The sequence below is a fragment of the Ptiloglossa arizonensis genome, chromosome 6 (assembly GCF_051014685.1).
Source record: "Ptiloglossa arizonensis isolate GNS036 chromosome 6, iyPtiAriz1_principal, whole genome shotgun sequence".
NCBI lineage: Eukaryota > Metazoa > Arthropoda > Insecta > Hymenoptera > Colletidae > Ptiloglossa > Ptiloglossa arizonensis.
The window spans coordinates 19,003,005-19,020,759 of NC_135053.1; the positions used below are offsets into that span (position 1 = coordinate 19,003,005).

Genomic DNA, 17,755 nt, shown 5'->3' on the forward strand with positions numbered 1-17,755 from the left:
ATACAACATAGAGAATATCTTGTCTGTGTCGTATTTCCTTCGGATGGCAAGAGTTAAATATCATTTAATTATTTGAAATACATGTGTTTCTCGTCTGTGGCGCTGTAGGTACGATTTAATCTCATTTAGTATTCGAATGCTCGGACGGTAAAAATGCTCGTTCAAATCAAGTAATGTGCCGAAATATAAAATCCATAAATTAATATGTAATTCAAAATTAGATATGAAAATGTACAAATATGAAGTGAATTGAACAAGTATTTGGATATATAATTAGTAAAATCTGGAAAAAAATTTTACTAAAATATAAATATTCTCCGATATACGCGTATGTTATAATTGCTACAATTCGTCATAAATAATCAAGAATTTTAGAACTCTAAATATTCGTTTGCTGCCAGTATTCGTTAATTTTTACAACAATTTTCATCACTTACTTTTTAAAATGCTACATTTTTTACATTTTATATTATACTGAAGTTACTTCAGTATCTCAATAGTACTTCGATTGAAATCTATATTTATAACTATAATGAACGTAATCTGCAATTGTTATCTATCATATCATGATAAGAGAATAGATATTAAATAATATTAAATTTGATCTTAATTGGGTGTATTTACTCTAAACTCGATACTCTCAAACATGGTTGCATCTCGATAAATTACTTCCAATATCTCTATGTATGTACACATACACCTGCGCGTATTATACATACCTCGGTAAAATAATACTACGAGACACTATGTGGGCAACCTTGTCAAGTTGGCAAGGGTTACAACGAGTTGGCGACATAAAAATGAGATGTACGCTATTCACAATTTTAACAAGGAAGATCGATTCGAAACAAAATCTACTTGTTAAAGAAAGACAGTTATTAGCATTCTTGTTTTTCAACATTTTCGAATGTTTCAAAGTAAATGATAAAATATGATAATTTTTATTTTTAACAATGTTCGATACAACTTTAGTTTATTTAAAAATTCTAATCGTATAGAAAACATTCAAAAGTGAACATTTTTTTAATTCGATTCAATTCATGTGTTGATTTCGCTCATCCGTACAGTGAATTCAAGCAAATACGTTACAGATAAGGCTTGTAACACAACTGTTCAAAAATAATCAACGAGACGAAGACGATACTACGTACTGGGTATCAGCTGGCGCTATATGGCATAGAGACGACATGCGCGGACGCGAGTTAACTTTCAACATGTGCCGGAACAAGGACGCGCGTCTAGAGAGGAGGCTCTAATGGTTCAGTCTTTGTTCAGCGTAGGAGGGTGACGGTATTGCGTTGCGCGTCCCGATGTGCGAAGTCTTTCCTTTCTAAGTGTCTTTCTTCGTGTGTATGGCATTCTCATTTCTTTTTTCGGTAACGAAGCTTGCAATTCAATCGTTTCGTGCGATTCAAGAAAATCCAGCCTAACTTTAAAATTACGACAGATAACAATTGATTTATGTAGATAAATATATTTAAAAGATACATATATGTGTATACATAGGACGTTCTGATAAAGTAGCACATCGTCGAATTGTTCTTTCTTCAGTCTTCGAACTGCACACCTGTTATTTATCACAGATCAATCTGTTTCACTGAAGGGTATTTTATAAGTTGATAGCATTTGATAAATAACTGTTTGAAGAAGATATAAATTTCTCGTCTTGCTTCGTCTTGGGATTGTGTTCTAGTGCGTGTGAATGGGTACTGCCCTCTTCTTTTTCTCTAATGAAAGTTACGTGCAGCTGTACAGAAGTGTCGTGGCACATGCATTCAAGTTGCTTCGCGGTGAAACAGTTCGCGTGTTCGAGATTGACAACAATGTATATTTGATATTTACGCTAATTAACGATATATTGGTTTTGTTTAATTTTTTTTTTCTTTTAAATCTCATAGATTATACAACTCAAGGGATTGACACTAAACTTTTTCGATTTAAATAAAAATAAAGACGTTCAAAAATTCACAAAAATCGTTAAATGAACCGATTATATTGAATTTTTTTAAATATATTCAAAAAGGTCGGGAATTCGCTTTAATTATTGGGATAATAGATAAGGAAGGGGAGTTTATTTTAATCGAAAGTTTAGCCCTGAAAAATTACAAATGGTAATGGTTCGAAATGTCGATATTCTAGATATTAACAAAAATATATTAGCAATACTATTTTACGTGGAATATTAGGTGAGTAGTTACCACTAGGTGGTATGCAGATGGATATCGAATACATAGTTCGTACACATATCTGAAGAATATAAATTTAATAACATTTATGTATGTATTATTCGTCGCCAAACTATATACTTTGTTTCTCAGAAATGAAAACTGATCCGGAAATCAATAAGCGGACCGCTAAATAAACAAATCGTCAATCAGAGGGCGACTATAATATTCTATAGATTACATGTGTGTACACAGTCATCTGCACGTACGTGTAAATAGAATAAAGGTAGTATTATTGCTAATATATTTTTGTTAATGTCTCAACAATTATAAGTTTTCGATATTTCGGCCCACCACCATTTTAATCTTTCAAACAGAAACTTCCGATCGAGAATCCCTCCCCTTCTCCATTGTTCCAATAACCAAAGTCGTGACAAGGTCAGTCCCATTTTCATGTTTTCGTAGATAACTCTACCCAAAGTATTAAAATCGGTAAATACGGAAACTACGTGTCCAATGCTCAACTGTGCATTCGACCAGCATACAAGAAATAACGGAAGAATTTATTTTGCATTTAAAGATATGAAAATCTCTCGGCGAGTGATTAGTAATGGAAATATTATAGTAAAATTTTACATTTTATGTCACCAAGTTTTTCTATCGAATCCTTGACCCGTTAGGTCTTGTTTTAGTAAGCGATAAGATAGGTTTCTATCTATTTGTTGGTGCAGGTTATTTTTTTGCTAATTTTAAATGCATTTATTATCGAACCACGTACGACAGATTAGCGCGACTTCATTTCATCTTGTTCGTGTGAAGCGATGATTCTGTGCCATCCATTTTGTCCGTTTTTCTTTATGCAATTATTGTTCTGATTGCGTCCTGTCATTGCATACGATGTATTCGACTGAAAACAATTTTGTCCCTTTCTCTGGAATTATGAGACGACGATATATTACAATCTGGTTGAACTTTTGAACGTAGCTGATCTCATACGCAGTCCATTATTTATCTTATTTATTTTGCTAATCTTTGCTCAACGCCAGACAAAATACATTAGCTACTCAAAGTCACTGAGTAGCTATCCCTCTATAGCTAATAGATAACTCCTAGCTGCCTCCCTTTCCCAAACAGAAATACATTAACACGGTACAAAGATGGTGAGTATATCTAATGTAATTAATAGTCGAGGAAGTAACCTCGGCAGGTTAACATTATCTGCCTCGAGTATAATGATGAACGTTCGTAGAATGTGAATATTATTGTATTGCAACACTATCTCTAATTTGATGTGGATAATTTTCAACGACCGTTTCGAACATTCCTTCGAGTATTATTTTCATATAAATTTTCATCAGTATTATTCTTAAGTAGAAATTGTTAAATGACGAACTATATATTTTGTTCGGTCGCTACTATATACGCAGGTGTTTCATCGTTTTCGTACGATGCACCGCAATCAGTGACAATAAAATCTCGCTTCACTTGTGTTTCAAATTCGGAACTTCAGAAAAATGGCATTTCATACTTACCAACCTAATACATAGCAATTGAACGAGATGAGGCAATTCCGTCAACTAAGCTAGTTACATTCCAACGTGCGCGGTTATTTATTAACAAAGGGGGAGGGACGAGATATGAAGCTTTGTCTGGCGTTGGAATCGGCAGTGCCGCGACACGCCTCTATGCGCGAACACACGCAATTCGTTGAAGACGACCTCTGTTTTATTTTACGTTTATGCTGTTGGTCTTTCTTCGTGACCTTTGCATGCAGTTCACGTTGGTACAGCAAGAACTGTATTACAAAGTGCGGAAGCATATGAAATCAAGGTTTCAAGCAAGGACGATTTGTAATCGAGTGCACAGTCTAGTGTTTGTTTAACCTTTTGCGGTAAATGGGCACCGTATGAGGACGTACGGAGTTTTCTTTCTAAACAGTAACCACGTTATTAGGTTTCTGTGGTATACACAATCTGTGTAAACAATAAATGTAAATCGTGGATAAAAACAATAATGTCGCAGACTTGTCTATGTACGGTACCCGCAGACCGTAAAGGGTTAATAGTTCCTCGTGAAAATATTGTCGGTATGTGATACATAACGGGTGATAAACGAGTGATAAACACTACATTGGTGGGAATAGAAACTATTGCCCCTGTGATTATACATACTGTTCCTTTACTTGATTCATAATGTTTCGATATTTTGCCGTGAAGATAGGTTGCTCTTGAATTTTTATTGATGTGAATCGGTTACAGGATACGTAGGAGGTTAAAAGAACAAAAAAGACGATCTATATATTTCGAACGTTGATCTCTCAAGACACGCGGTGTTTCTCGTGGTTGTAGAGTACCGGTGGCCAATAATAGAAACGGTTAAGTCAAGATGTTGGCATGTTGAAGCGTGGCACTTCTCAACTTTCGCGAACTATATCCGGTGAAGATTTTGTAATTATTTCACCGAGTTTCACACACGTGTTTACGAAATATTACTTGTATTTTGTCGTTAATTTTCAACACGAGGTACGACCCAACGGTGCTTTATCGAATGTTCACGATTCACGTATCGCGTTGAATCAATTGCAATGTAAATTGAATCGAGAAGTGGACAGGACGCGCGAATAACGTTTCTTAATTGTCGTAAATTTTCGTTGTGTATGTGCTACGGTGCCGATAACAATGTGAAATTTGATGATACCGACCGAGCCACTATTAAGGTGTCGTATCCAACGTGAAATGTAGGATAAACAACAAATTTCGCGTCATAAACGAATACACATCGGTTCGTACAGACCTTTGGCCCGTAAATGTACACCCACGAAACCTCGATTAAGAAATGAGACAACCAGTTTTTATAAACCCTGTTTCGACGTTTTTCCCCTTTTTTTCGAGTGCCTTTATCAGGCTTTCATATGAGTTTCGTTGTGTTTAGTGCTGATAAAATTCGGCGGCCAATAAAGAAAGAAAGAGAAACTACCATAGCGAACACTCGAATGTGAGGGCCCGGCAGAAGATAACTAGAATGGGCGCGAAAGTTCTCATTGAGATGCAACAGCACCTGAGACACGCCATGTCCAGTTCGGAAAACGCGCCCACCAGTACAAAAAAGTTGGACGACACAACGATGTACGTTGATAACTCGATATTTCTAGTCTTTGAAGATATTTCCTATAGTTCGCGACCATGGATTCTTTCCAGAGGTAAGATATTAACGATAAATATTTGCTTCTTGGGTGGTAAAAGAGAGTTTAATCGGAAAGTGGAACACAGAGGTTGCGAATATCTTTAAGAGACATCGGTCATGTAGATTTCTGTTCTTTATAATGGAGGAATTTATTGCAATCAAAATTCTTGCAACAATAGTGTATTTTCAGAAAGTTTTTTTCTATAAAAATAAAATGTAGATGTTACGTGTATGTCCTTCGAATAGTGAAACACCATTGACGGACCTCTATTTACAGAATTTCTTATCCTACTTGCCTTATCGAGATATAACGTCACTTCGCTTACTTAATTCGACATGTTGGAAATAAAATCTAAATCGTTTGGTAGAACCGGTTAAGCGGATCGAGTGTCACCGTGATCGCAAATCGTGAAAGTAAATTATTACATTTATTTTCGCGATGATTGACTGTAATGCAATCGAACTCGATATCATCAATGCAATGACAGTTAATAAAATAAGGTTATTTAAGACTATTTAAGGCTTGACTGTGCGATGCAATGTGGAACAAAGATTTTTTTAGCATTACTCCGTGTAACGGAATATGTAATATGTTTTTGTCAGCATGATCGAACGTATTATATTAAGCGTCGTATCGACCTCTGATCGCTTTCTTGGAATGCTAACAGGTTTTTCGATACGTTTCCTGTACTATATAATTAACTAAATCAGCCGTTAGCTATGTGACTAACGGTTTATGGAGAAAACCATGCAGGAGTACCAGTATCCAATACATGCAAAGCTTAAAGAAAACAAAAAGCGTGATTGCTTTAGTATTATGGAAATTTCATGTCTGTGGTCATAAAGAGACTGCACCGTTGCACACGACCAGTCTGTAACGGAGGCTGCATGCAACAAGAAACATACGATACTATGGCGAATATCCATGTAAATATAACGATACGACGAAGTACATACATATTTGTTGAATCAGTGCACAAGTATGTTTGACACGCTATCGATTGTAAATAAGTATGTAGTTGTTATATAATTTTTGTCAAGCAATTGTTTAAGAAAAATAAGTTTCTTATTTATAAAAAATGTAATTGAAAAAATGATTGCATAATGCTAATTTTAAATTGGTCTACTTATTCATGTCTTGCTTTATGCTTTTTAACCCTCACGTGCAGGTATCAATTTTAACAAATACATCCTCGCGATGAGTGAAGCATCGTTTTGGATTATTTTATCAACGAGGCGTTCGCCCGTAATTGTAGTGTACAAATGGTTACAACAGACTTGAATAACGAGTAGGTCGTCGGCGGGTGAAGTGCACACTACAGATTGGCACAATGGCAAACGTTGAACTCGTCAATAACGATGTCGTCCTCGAAAATGCACTTAACTTATTATCTATCATTATTCTTTATTTTGTGACACATGTGAATATAATTATTTAAGATTCGCAACAGCATGGGCATCACATTGAACGATATAACAACATTTCAATTCGATCAAATAATATCGTAACGATAATTTTGATACCCAAAAGTAACCTGAAATTTTGTACGCAATTGAGTCTTTCGCTCACCGCAAAGATAACTTTAATACTATGGTTAAGAATAATTAAAATATAATTGACGTTATTCAAATAATCAGTATCGTTTAATTTATTAGATAAATATAATTAAGATTCTACGGTAACAGTGTTTCAATCGATTCCAGATACATACCTGAAATTAATTAATTGTTAAAGTAATAGACAATAAAAGTTCTCCATTCTAAAGTTTGAATGCTACTTGAGAATTCATTGCAGAGCGTATAAATAGCCTGCATGCACAATCGTGCACACTTCACAGTGTGCGTGCGCGCGTGTCGCCCAGACTCTTATGAGTTTATTAACCCTGAACCGCTGGAACGGCACGGGAATAAACATGGTTAATACTTCTTTAAAAAAAATATAATAGAACTCGTTATATCGTCGGTAACAAATTCAATGAGACCCTTGTTGTGTCGCGGTTGACGATACAAGAAGTAATTCTTCTTATCTCTGTCTTCTCTACAGAGCTGTGTGCGTATGGCAAAGTCCTTTATTAAGCACGGTCGCCAGTATTGTGAACTGTGCGTCGACATCTCATATTGTAGGTCAGTCCGCTCTTTCCTCTCTTGCCTGTCTGCTTCCTTGTTTAACACCCATATCTCCCAATATTTTAATTGTACTACGTTCGGATATTTTTTTATCGAATACGGAATAACGTGGGAGGAGAAAGCGCAATTTACTGTTATGGATTATATATTTTTTTGGTATTCAATTTTTATAAATTTTAAACCCGTATTTACAAACGTCGTAGAAGCGTAACAAATTAGTTCGCATGATGTATTGAAAATAGGACGAGGTAAATTAGATGCACGAGCATGAATTATCACGAACCCTCATCACCGCCTTGATAATTAATAATTGAATAACGACACAGTTACGTAATTCTACGTAACATTTCTGAAATTTTTGTGCAGAAGATAACACGTGTTTTGATTAAGATTTTGTCGCAGCCTTGTTGTTGATATTTAAAAAAAAAAGCAAATTTTAATGTGTTACTCGTTTCTCGCAATTCCGATATAAATTGGTGTCGAAGTTTCTCTCGCGATACGAGAGAAATGCATCGTTTCTACTAAGTGAAAGCAAAGATTCTACGAACGTTGACGGAAAAATTCAGAAGTCCATGTGCAAATTTAAGCTTCGTTCTTTCTCTTTTGTTTCTTTCCACTTTAGTTATGCCCTCCACCTTCCTCCTTCTCTTACTCCCATAAAATATGAGATTGAAAAATGGGAAAACGGGAAAGAGAAAGAAAAGAAAAGGAAGTACATGTGTTTCAATTTGTAATTCGTGAGTTTGTCAGTGAGGTTATGTAGCAGATTCTGTTAGATAACAGTGGTCAGTTGACAAATGTTTGTGTCTTTTCGTTTTCATCGGTAGATGACGTTTATTAAACGAAACGTGATTATGTTCTGTTTTAATTTCATAGGCATATACATAACTTAATTGTTGGCATTTAACATTTCCCTTAAAAAGAATTGGAGAATATTGGTTTTGTTTTGCGGTGTTACTATTCGGGAAAACGGGAAGCCTTGTTATCGAACTCAATATATAGAGGATTCAATGATGGTTTAAGAACTCGTGGAAGAGAGACTTGTTTTGTTGCCCTCTGGTGGTGAGTACGAGAAGTACCGCTGTAGGAGTGACAATATCTCTCTCCAGAAACTTGAGTAGACGTAAACTTGAGTACAAGAACACCACAGTGAAAGAATCCTAACGGCACTGTAGTCACCGACGGCACATGGGCGCGTAAGAAGAAAAAACCTAGGGTCTCTACACATGGTTTCCATTACATGATAAGGCACAGAAATACTGATTTCTCCCCTTCGCCAACGATTCTCCCCTATTGAAGCCTTTTTCGGCTGCACATAGATTAACGCTGTCTGGGTAGTCGAGACTCGAGCCGAGATAAGGCTCTTTTTGTGGAAACAACCCAAATACTCGGTCAGACAAAATTTTGATACACACGATCTGTAATTTAAAAAAACTCGCACGACTTTAATCCACTTATGGCTCATATTTAGAAGGACTCTGAAAATGTAAATACAAGAGACCTTGAAAGCATTTTATTCCCCTTATTGTGTTCATCATCTATATTGCTAAACTGCTGTTTCCTTTTAACGTTAAGAAGTCGTTGACGATATATAGGGTGCTTCAAAAAATGTTAACACTCATATGGAAAATTTTTACATGCATCTATGTAACTATATATATTAAAAAAACATACGCAAACGCATACAGATGATTTTTTTCTTATCGAGATAATAATTTAGAATAAAAAAATTTTAAGTTAAACAAACGTTCAGCTTTTAATTCTGACGAATAATTATTCGAATAACGAACATTCGTCCATTTCCATTATTCGAATAAACTGACAAAATGTATTTGTTAGTATGACATTGGGTCGCAATAATCGTTAACACTTTTTTGAAGCACCCTGTACTACGAATCAGTCCGAGGAGGCGGTGCTTTTCGTTTTACTATTAAACAAAGTGGAATCTATTACATACGATCTGGTAGAAGGTTGAGCTTTCTCCGAGACGCGAATTTCTTATAGCAAGTTATAGTTTATGAACCATGTTTCTCTAGAAAGTGTCCGCGTTAATGTTTGTTTCAGAAAGAGCGGAATTACTAAAAAACTTGAGCGGTGAATTCCGAGCTGGTGAACTCACGGCGATTATGGGCCTATCTGGCGCTGGAAAATCAACGCTGATGGATGTTTTGTCTGGTTTTACGTTAGTAGATTACGCGTATTTTCTATTATTTGCAAGTAACTTGTGTTGCTCGTAACTCTACACAGAGTTCGAATTCTCGGTACACTGGAAGCAGAGATATCGTTTCACTCTTTAGTATGTACGTACATGTAAATTAACGAAACGTGTGTGTGCGCACCTGTCTTGCGCATCACGACACGTCTCGTACATCTGCCTGGTGGAATGATAGCTCAGCGTCCTGTACACTATTGCACGCGTGTAATATAATATAGTTTTTGAAATTGGTCACAAATTGGGTATCAAAGTATATATCTCTTGAAGTTAGTCATTTATGCTCTCGAAATTAATATTTTTTATCTCACAATTAGACCGAGGTAAATACTTACAGGCACACTTACAGGTTTCTCGATTGCTCGCTGGCAGTTTGACGAAAGAAGGAGTAAGAGATAGATAGATAAATAGAGAGAGAGGGGGGAGGAGAGAAAAAATGAACACGTTTCACGATTAACAAAATTATATTTATGTTTAATACCTTTCTCTTACAAATATTTCGTGATTCTTACTTTCATCATTATTCTTTTATAGAATTGTCAACCATTGATGCTTTATCTTATTGTTCGAAATGTATTTTCCTCCGTAGTTTGCCATAAACATTTATAATGTTACGGTCGCGGAATCCATCGAAAAGATGAATTTCCGGACAGCTCTTTCATTCGTGATTGAAAATTGTTGACCCAAGACAACACCCATAATCTTCGTTATTCGACGAAGTATGCGATGAAGCTTTATCAATTAATGACGCCGAGTGAAATTCAAATTCCCCTCTCTCCTCACGCCTCACCCTTCCAGTTGTAGTCCATCCCCACTTTTGATCTCTCGTTTCCTCTCGGTCACTCTTTCTCTCTAGTATCTCGCGTGTATTTTTCGTACATCGTAAATCATGCGTTCGACGTTATTAGTCGTCGTCGCCGAGCAAACTTCAAATCGTGAGAAAACTGACAAATTCCAATGCGGTAAGACCGTTATGCGTTTCCGTTAAGTGTACACTCCGTATTGTAATTGCGACAACAGGGCTCGTGTCGCTCACTCGTTGGTAAAACGTTTATCACCGATAAACCTGCGTGACCGACCAAGTCATTTTTACTTTGCAAACGACCGATAAAACGCTGTTTGCGTTTTCTTGCACGCGCTCGTACGGACGCACTTGCACGAAATGTCCCTTCTCATTGCACATAAATCCGAACGGAAAATTCTTTTTTTAGACGGAAATAATTCTGTTCGGATGGAAATAATATTTTTTCAAGCCGAAAGAAACGCGATTTTGCTCGAAACATTCAGAGGAGCCTCGCGGACAATTTTTGCAATGAGCAAAAATAAAAAAATATCCCACTCTTTTTTTTACTCCACGATTACTTCAAAGATTTCTCGCTAGGTAGTTCTTATTGTTTAATAGAAAAATATTACCCTAGTCCGTGATTGTACATAATATTTGAATATTTGAATATTCTAAGCGTTTTTTATAATCTTATCGGTAATGTACAATTAATATTTCTCTTACTACCGTATACGAGTAATTTTCAATCTTCAAAAATTAATTTCGACTACGATTTCGTACGAAGTGTGATTTACCGAAAAATAAATGTTAAAAACGCGTCATGTCACACCTTATCGCGCGGTTTAACTGATAGAATCAAACTGGTTCGTTTGAGCAGTTTGTTAAGCATGTTGAATGCGTTTTAAACTATGCCTTTGTACCTCATCGGGGCCTCTTGAGTTCCGGTGAATAACCGAAACGATTGAATGAGTGTCACTCAATGACTCAATATGCGAATAAATTTTCACGATACTCGGCATGAAACGGTCTAGGTTAGGGCGACGAAAATTGATAATGTATGCACTGATAAAAGATGAACACGAATTGTTTTCGACCGTTTACAGAACGGCTGGCGTAACCGGAAATATAATGGTCAATTCAACGGTCAGAAATGTCACTGAATTTAGAAGATTATCCGCATATATAATGCAAAACGACAATTTGCAGCCACTGTTGACCGTACAGGAAGCTATGAACGTCGCAGCCGAGCTTAAGCTTACTGTGAGCCACCGACAGAAGAGGCAGAAGGTATAATCCTTTATCTTTCTTTTTTTTTCTCTGTCGCACTTGTTACCTAGCGCAACAAACTGCACACAATTACAGATACAATTTAAATAAAAATATTCCGTAAATCTGTGCAAATACGTTACACGCGTAGTATTTTATTCTCGATGCTCGGTATTATCCATCTAAATGTCCGATCTATTTTAAATATAATCTTGCTCGTTAAACACTTTAGTTAATCCACGAAAGACGGTATCTTAATTAGAAATAAATTATAACAAACCCTAATTTGTTTCTGATATTAGTGCATTTGTTTTCAGATCGATCAGATTTTGGTCACAATGAGCCTCGACACGTGTCGTTACACGCGCACAGGACAACTTAGTGGCGGTGAAAGGAAAAGGCTGGCCATCGCGTTAGAGTTGATCAACAGTCCACCGATTCTATTTCTCGACGAGCCCACCAGGTACCTGTTTAACAAGGAAGAATCGTTATTACTTCTTCTCGCAATTGTTCCGTTGCAACGGCACGAAAAGTTGCTTCCATAAATGGAATTTTAATAGTACTGTTACGTGATGTATGCTATCAAACAAAAGCACTGAGTATAGTGTCGGTTGTATAATCCACCTAGCAAACAGTCTCTTTTCTCAAGGGTCACGTTCATGGCTATCCTCATGATAGCAGGAGTATGCTAGAGAAATTCAGAAGAAAGTTTGTAAAAGATCATATCGTTCAAGATGCACACAGAAAGCTAGAGGATCCAGTATACCGCTTAATAAAATTAAATGATACGTAGGACGTAGAGAAAGCTTCCCCAGAAATTATAGAGGTCTGACAGACTCCTAACGAAGAGATGGCCGCTGATAAAATATGAAACATCTTCCCAAAAAGATACTGTTGAGTATTTGAATCGTGAAGTAGTACCTGGTAGCATAATACACGCTCACGGTATGTTTTTAGAGAGACACCGAGAGCCTAGAAACGAGTACATCACTGATTGTATTGTAAATGGTTGGTGGAATAGATACGTCGCTGTTTGTTAAAACGGCGACCCTCCTGTTTGTTAAGTCTGTTAATTTGTTCAACATTTCCATGTTGCTAATTACGTGTTATTATTTTGCACACAGCGGATTGGACAGCGTCACCTCGAAATATTGCATCACGTTGCTGAAGCAATTGGCTAAGGCGGGACAAACGATCGTCTGCTCAATTCATCAGCCGAGCGCATCGCTTTTGAACATGATAGACCATCTTTACGTTATGGCCGATGGTAGTTGCGTCTATAGCGGTAGCACGCAGAATTTAGTGCCTTATTTGAGCAGCCTTGGGTTGCAATGCCCGACGCATTACAATCCCGCTGACTACCGTAAGTAAATGGAAATCGGCCTACCTTAACGCTCGATCCTTTCACTGACCACGTTAATTGCTCGCCCCGGGTTTTATATGCTTTGGCACCCTCGAGGAGGGATAAAAAAAAAGAAAACGTTGAAACGGTGGTGAATCGTGCATTTTTTCCTCAGAATGAAAAATCTCTTTTGTTTCCGTAGTGATGGAGATTTGCAACGGAGATTACGGCAGACACGTGTCGAAATTAGTAGACGCCATCGAGAATGGGAAAAATAATGCCTGGAGGTCAACGAGCAACGTAACCACCGTCAATTGTCAGGAGGAAGTTATCGCTTTGAATGTAACAGCGTCGTTTCAAGCGCTTCGACAACGATCACCGGTGGAAGTAGATCCTGCTCTCGCTAAACGTAAGGGCACTTCGGATTATGCGACCAATTTTTGGAAACAGATGATTATCCTGCTGAAAAGAAACGCCATTAGGCTGTCACGAGATAAGGTAAATGGAAAGTCTTGTTGCGTATTCGTTGGTTGGTTGTTTGTACTAAGGATGAACTTGCTTGAATAGATTACGTATGCGCGTAATCATAATTTTCTATTTAACCATTTACATTTGATCTGTTTATCATTGAACGGTAACAGACTGAACAGAAGAGAATAATTAACACGGAAACGTTTGGCGCAGTTTACAATACATGGAATTGGTTTCAATTATAATTAATTGTTGCATATACAACATTTTTCATTCTTCGACCACATTTAACGTTGTGATTGCAGCGTTGAAAATAAGTAAATATTAATTATTGGACTTTCAGAGCACTTTGAAATTAATTTAATACGCAGCTTTCAACAATATGTGGATAGTTGTAAAAAAGAATGTGATAGATTTTTGTATTAAGTGTCCTCTTCTATTCCACGTGCAATTTGTTTACACGCGAGGCGTAAATGAAAATAAGTATGACTGGTTAGCACCGTTTTGTACTTGACGCGGAAATGTATGTCAATAATAAAGTCAATTACTTCTGATAGAGAGTCCTAGAAATGTCTTCTATAATTTTACTGTTTTCACAAGTATAAAACTTACAATTAAAATATCCGATAAACAAATTTCTTATTAAATTCTATCGAATGGCTGAAAGGACAATAGACGAAGAATTTGTAATAAATGGTTCGTACCGTTTCTCTAGAAACGTGGAATACTTCTATCGGAGCAGGAAACATGATGATTGTAATGAAATAATAACTAGTAAGACCACTTAAACAGTTGACCTTGTCTGAGAACTCGATACTTCAGTTTGCTATATGAGGTCTAATGGTACATAATCCAAAGATTCTGCTTTATTGTATTTTAATCATTTTTAATCTTTCTCTATAGTATGTTCTGTCTAACTCTGTTTTATTTTCACAACAAATTTTTAATGTTTACTTTCTGTCTTTCGCAGGTGTTGACTTTCACACGCCTCTCAATGCATTTTATAATTGCTCTATTAGTTGGAACTATTTACTTCAGAATCGGCCAAGATGCAGTGTACGTGCTGGACAATTTCAACCTTCTGTTCTTCAACATAATGTTTCTCATGTTCAGCGCGTTCAGCGCGACAGTAACAACGTGTAAGTCTACTTATGATAATAATACATTGTCGCGAATGTACTTATGATAATAATACATTTACTTTGTTACTTCATTAACCATTATTGCTATTTACAGTTCCCTCGGAGCTACCAATCATCACACGCGAGCACTTTAATCGTTGGTACAAACTACACTCTTTTTATCTTGCGAATAAATTGGCCGATTTACCGATTCAATTTGCCGCCATTTCTATGTACATTCTCATTGTATATTATATGAGTGATCAATTATTGGAACTTCGGCGATTCTGTCTGTATACACTAATGTGCTTCGCCATTAGTATGGTAGCCCAAACGTTCGGCCTTTTAGTAGGAACTGGAATGAAAGTGCAGGTTCGTTGTATGATACAGACAAAAATAATTCTTCCATTAAAGAATAATTCTTCCAATCAAAGAAATTTGTAACGTGTCATTGAGACTCTACAACGATTATGTCTTCTTTCAGCACGGTATGATCTTCGGCCCACTTACGATCCTTCCGTTCTTAATATTCAGTGGATTCTTTGTTCAATTCAGGGACGCGCATCCGTACCTACGCTGGCTCTTCCACTTATCATTTCTTAAGTACGGTTTTGAAGGTGTAATGGTTGCCATGTACGGGTAAGATAACTCCAATGTTGAATGATATTACACAGTGAGGTCGAAATCAATTGGTTGCTCAAGGTTACCGAGGAGCGGTCCCCATCAGATGTCGGGTTCTTTCGTGGAACAAGCTTGTACTCCAAAATTATATATTATCTTGATTTATTGCTTGTGATTGAAAACATAATTTAGTATTTCATAAAAATTATCACTTACACAAAGAAACACTAATTAGAATAAATGGGTTTCAACAAGTTAAATTTGTTCGTGGTACTTGAGTTATTCAAACATTCAAAATGCTTGGAAAAAAATCAAACGTCTCGGATGAATCGTGTCCTGCGAAAGAATTCGAGGTTCTTGGAGGGGAGAGATACCGCTTCGCATTCAAGATAACGGTTTACGTTTGAGTCTAGTCATCGCTGTACACTTTGGAATTGCAAACAGTTCTACTACAAACACACTGTTGCAGCTGTGAAACATGCATTGACATAAAGGTCAGGAAAAATGACCTTGAGCGGTTAATTAAGTTTTAATACCAGTATTTCTCAAACTTCACCGTTTCGTAAATCTCCTTATTAGAGCAAAACTCTTGACGGATTCTCTAATGTAGGATTAAATTAGTATTTCTTTGAATACATTTTACAAATGTTTTAAAAAAGATGTATTTGTATTAAAAAAATTCGTATTCAATTTAGGTGATTTTATATTTTGAACTTCGAAATGTTTATGCATTGTTTAGTAAAGCAACATACAGAACATCGTAGAATTTATTTACTATTATTTTGAAATAAATTGATTTGTTTTAATAGTAAATTACGCAGACCACAATTTGAGAAACACTGGTGTATCCGTACAATTGATCTAATTGTGAATTTTTCTTTTGTAATTTTAGCTACAATAGACCAAAGCTATCGTGTTCAGAAGTCTATTGTCATTTCGCTGTGCCAGAAAAACTCCTAAGCGCTGTGGACATGAAACAAGCCGATTACTGGTTCTGCATGATCGTTTTAACTTGTCTATACCTTGTGCTGGACATAGGAGCATTCGCGTTATTAAAACTGAAACTAGAGAAACGCCTTTAAAGGCTAGAAAAGGCAAATACTAAAGTGAGATTCAGCGAACTAAGATTTTCTATAGTCGATTCGTGTTCAAGTCAGTGAAAATAAGAACAGTATAAACGAATTATCGTGAAAGACTGATTTGCTTTTAAACATTTTGTGTAATAGGAGAAGAAAATTTTGTGAAGACTGTTTACCAAAAAAAGGAATTGTTGCATTTATTGCGGTTTGTTGATGACAAAACGACAGTTATATATATGATTTTGTGAGCGCGACCGAGGTATAAATCGTCATATCTCGAGATAGTGGTATCAGAGATCGATGATATTCTGATGCTGCATTTCGTTTTACACGATAGGAAGGTTTTTTTTGTATGAATTATATTCACACACATTACCGAGAGATACGACACCAACTAGAATGTAATTAGTTATATCTTTTGTACATCCCGTATTTACGTTCATAACTCTAAGGTATACATATGTGAATAAAGAAGCGAGTGTATCATATCCACTACTGTAAGTCAAAGTAACTGACTGTTTTGTTTATTCAAAGATTGAATCATCACACAAGAATGGAAGCATTAAATCAATTTAAAAATGTATGTTGTATCGATTTATTCATTTTCCCGTTTCAATAGAACTTACCATATGAGTTTTACCGACTGAGAGCTAACTTGCACCCGATATTTTAACAAATTTCGTGCAATATTCATTCCTCTAAAAAAATCTTGAACGAGAGATAATAACGATCACCGGTTATGGTAATCTTTATCTTTAATTAAAATATAAGTCTTCTTGACTGCTATTAATCTTTTCTTTCAGACCCTAATCAGTGATAGGAAAAGTCCATGTGCTGAATTAAATTAAAAATTTATTTCTTAATAATTATACTTATCAATATATCGTGTTTTCTTTAACTTGAATATCTAGATACTAGAAAAATATTAATTACGTTACTCGTGCTCAAGTATACATACTTGAGTGTAGCAGTTAAAAGGTTAACATTCGACATTTGTTTTTCAATATAAGCATTATCTTAATCTTTTCATACTCAGCATATAAGTATTTCTATGTGAAGTATAACTTCATATCAGTAATAATTAAGAATAAAACAATGTATCTTTTTGCACGGATTACATATATTTACAAAAAAGTAATTTTTCTAGCTGTATATAACAACTTCCAAGTATGGTCGGTGCTTAACATCCGAATAGAAACATTTCTTTCAATTGTAAACTTTGTTAACTTTTTTCATTTCGATTGCGAATAAGTCAATTCAATAAAATCGATGAATATAATTACTGAAGCGTAAAACTTAAAGATACGATGATAGCAGAATAGATTTACACCGCTCTTTTATGTTATGATTCGCGTTATCTATGAGAAATGAAGGCAAAGGATTA

General features: G+C 35.9%; 1 protein-coding gene across 13 annotated transcripts; it reads left to right on the forward strand.

Annotated features, from left to right (window-relative positions):
* The first annotated feature begins 1,246 nt into the window (after window positions 1-1,246).
* Window positions 1,247-16,954, forward strand: LOC143148177 (ATP-binding cassette sub-family G member 1). 13 transcript variants are annotated; one of them, XM_076314188.1, is made up of 11 exons: window positions 1,247-1,376; window positions 5,097-5,364; window positions 9,540-9,657; window positions 11,575-11,758; window positions 12,055-12,200; window positions 12,862-13,100; window positions 13,282-13,577; window positions 14,521-14,689; window positions 14,787-15,043; window positions 15,156-15,310; window positions 16,185-16,954. In XM_076314188.1, the coding sequence occupies exons 2-11, from the start codon at window positions 5,187-5,189 to the stop codon at window positions 16,372-16,374; spliced, it is 1,932 nt and encodes a 643-aa protein (XP_076170303.1). In that variant the 5' UTR covers window positions 1,247-1,376; window positions 5,097-5,186; the 3' UTR covers window positions 16,375-16,954. The 13 variants fall into 13 exon arrangements, with proteins under 13 accessions (XP_076170303.1, XP_076170308.1, XP_076170314.1 ...); XM_076314193.1 differs by having other exon boundaries at window positions 1,267-1,350; XM_076314199.1 differs by having other exon boundaries at window positions 1,269-1,290.
* Window positions 16,955-17,755: the final 801 nt, after the last annotated feature.

Excerpts from the sequence above, each read along its gene's own strand:
- LOC143148177 (XM_076314188.1), top strand. The coding sequence starts at position 5,187 with ATGGGCGCGAAAGTTCTCATTGAGATGCAACAGCACCTGAGACACGCC. Across the intron at positions 13,578-14,520 it reads TTAGGCTGTCACGAGATAAG|GTGTTGACTTTCACACGCCT; the intron begins GTAAATGGAAAG and ends TGTCTTTCGCAG. Across the intron at positions 14,690-14,786 it reads CAGCGCGACAGTAACAACGT|TTCCCTCGGAGCTACCAATC; the intron begins GTAAGTCTACTT and ends TGCTATTTACAG.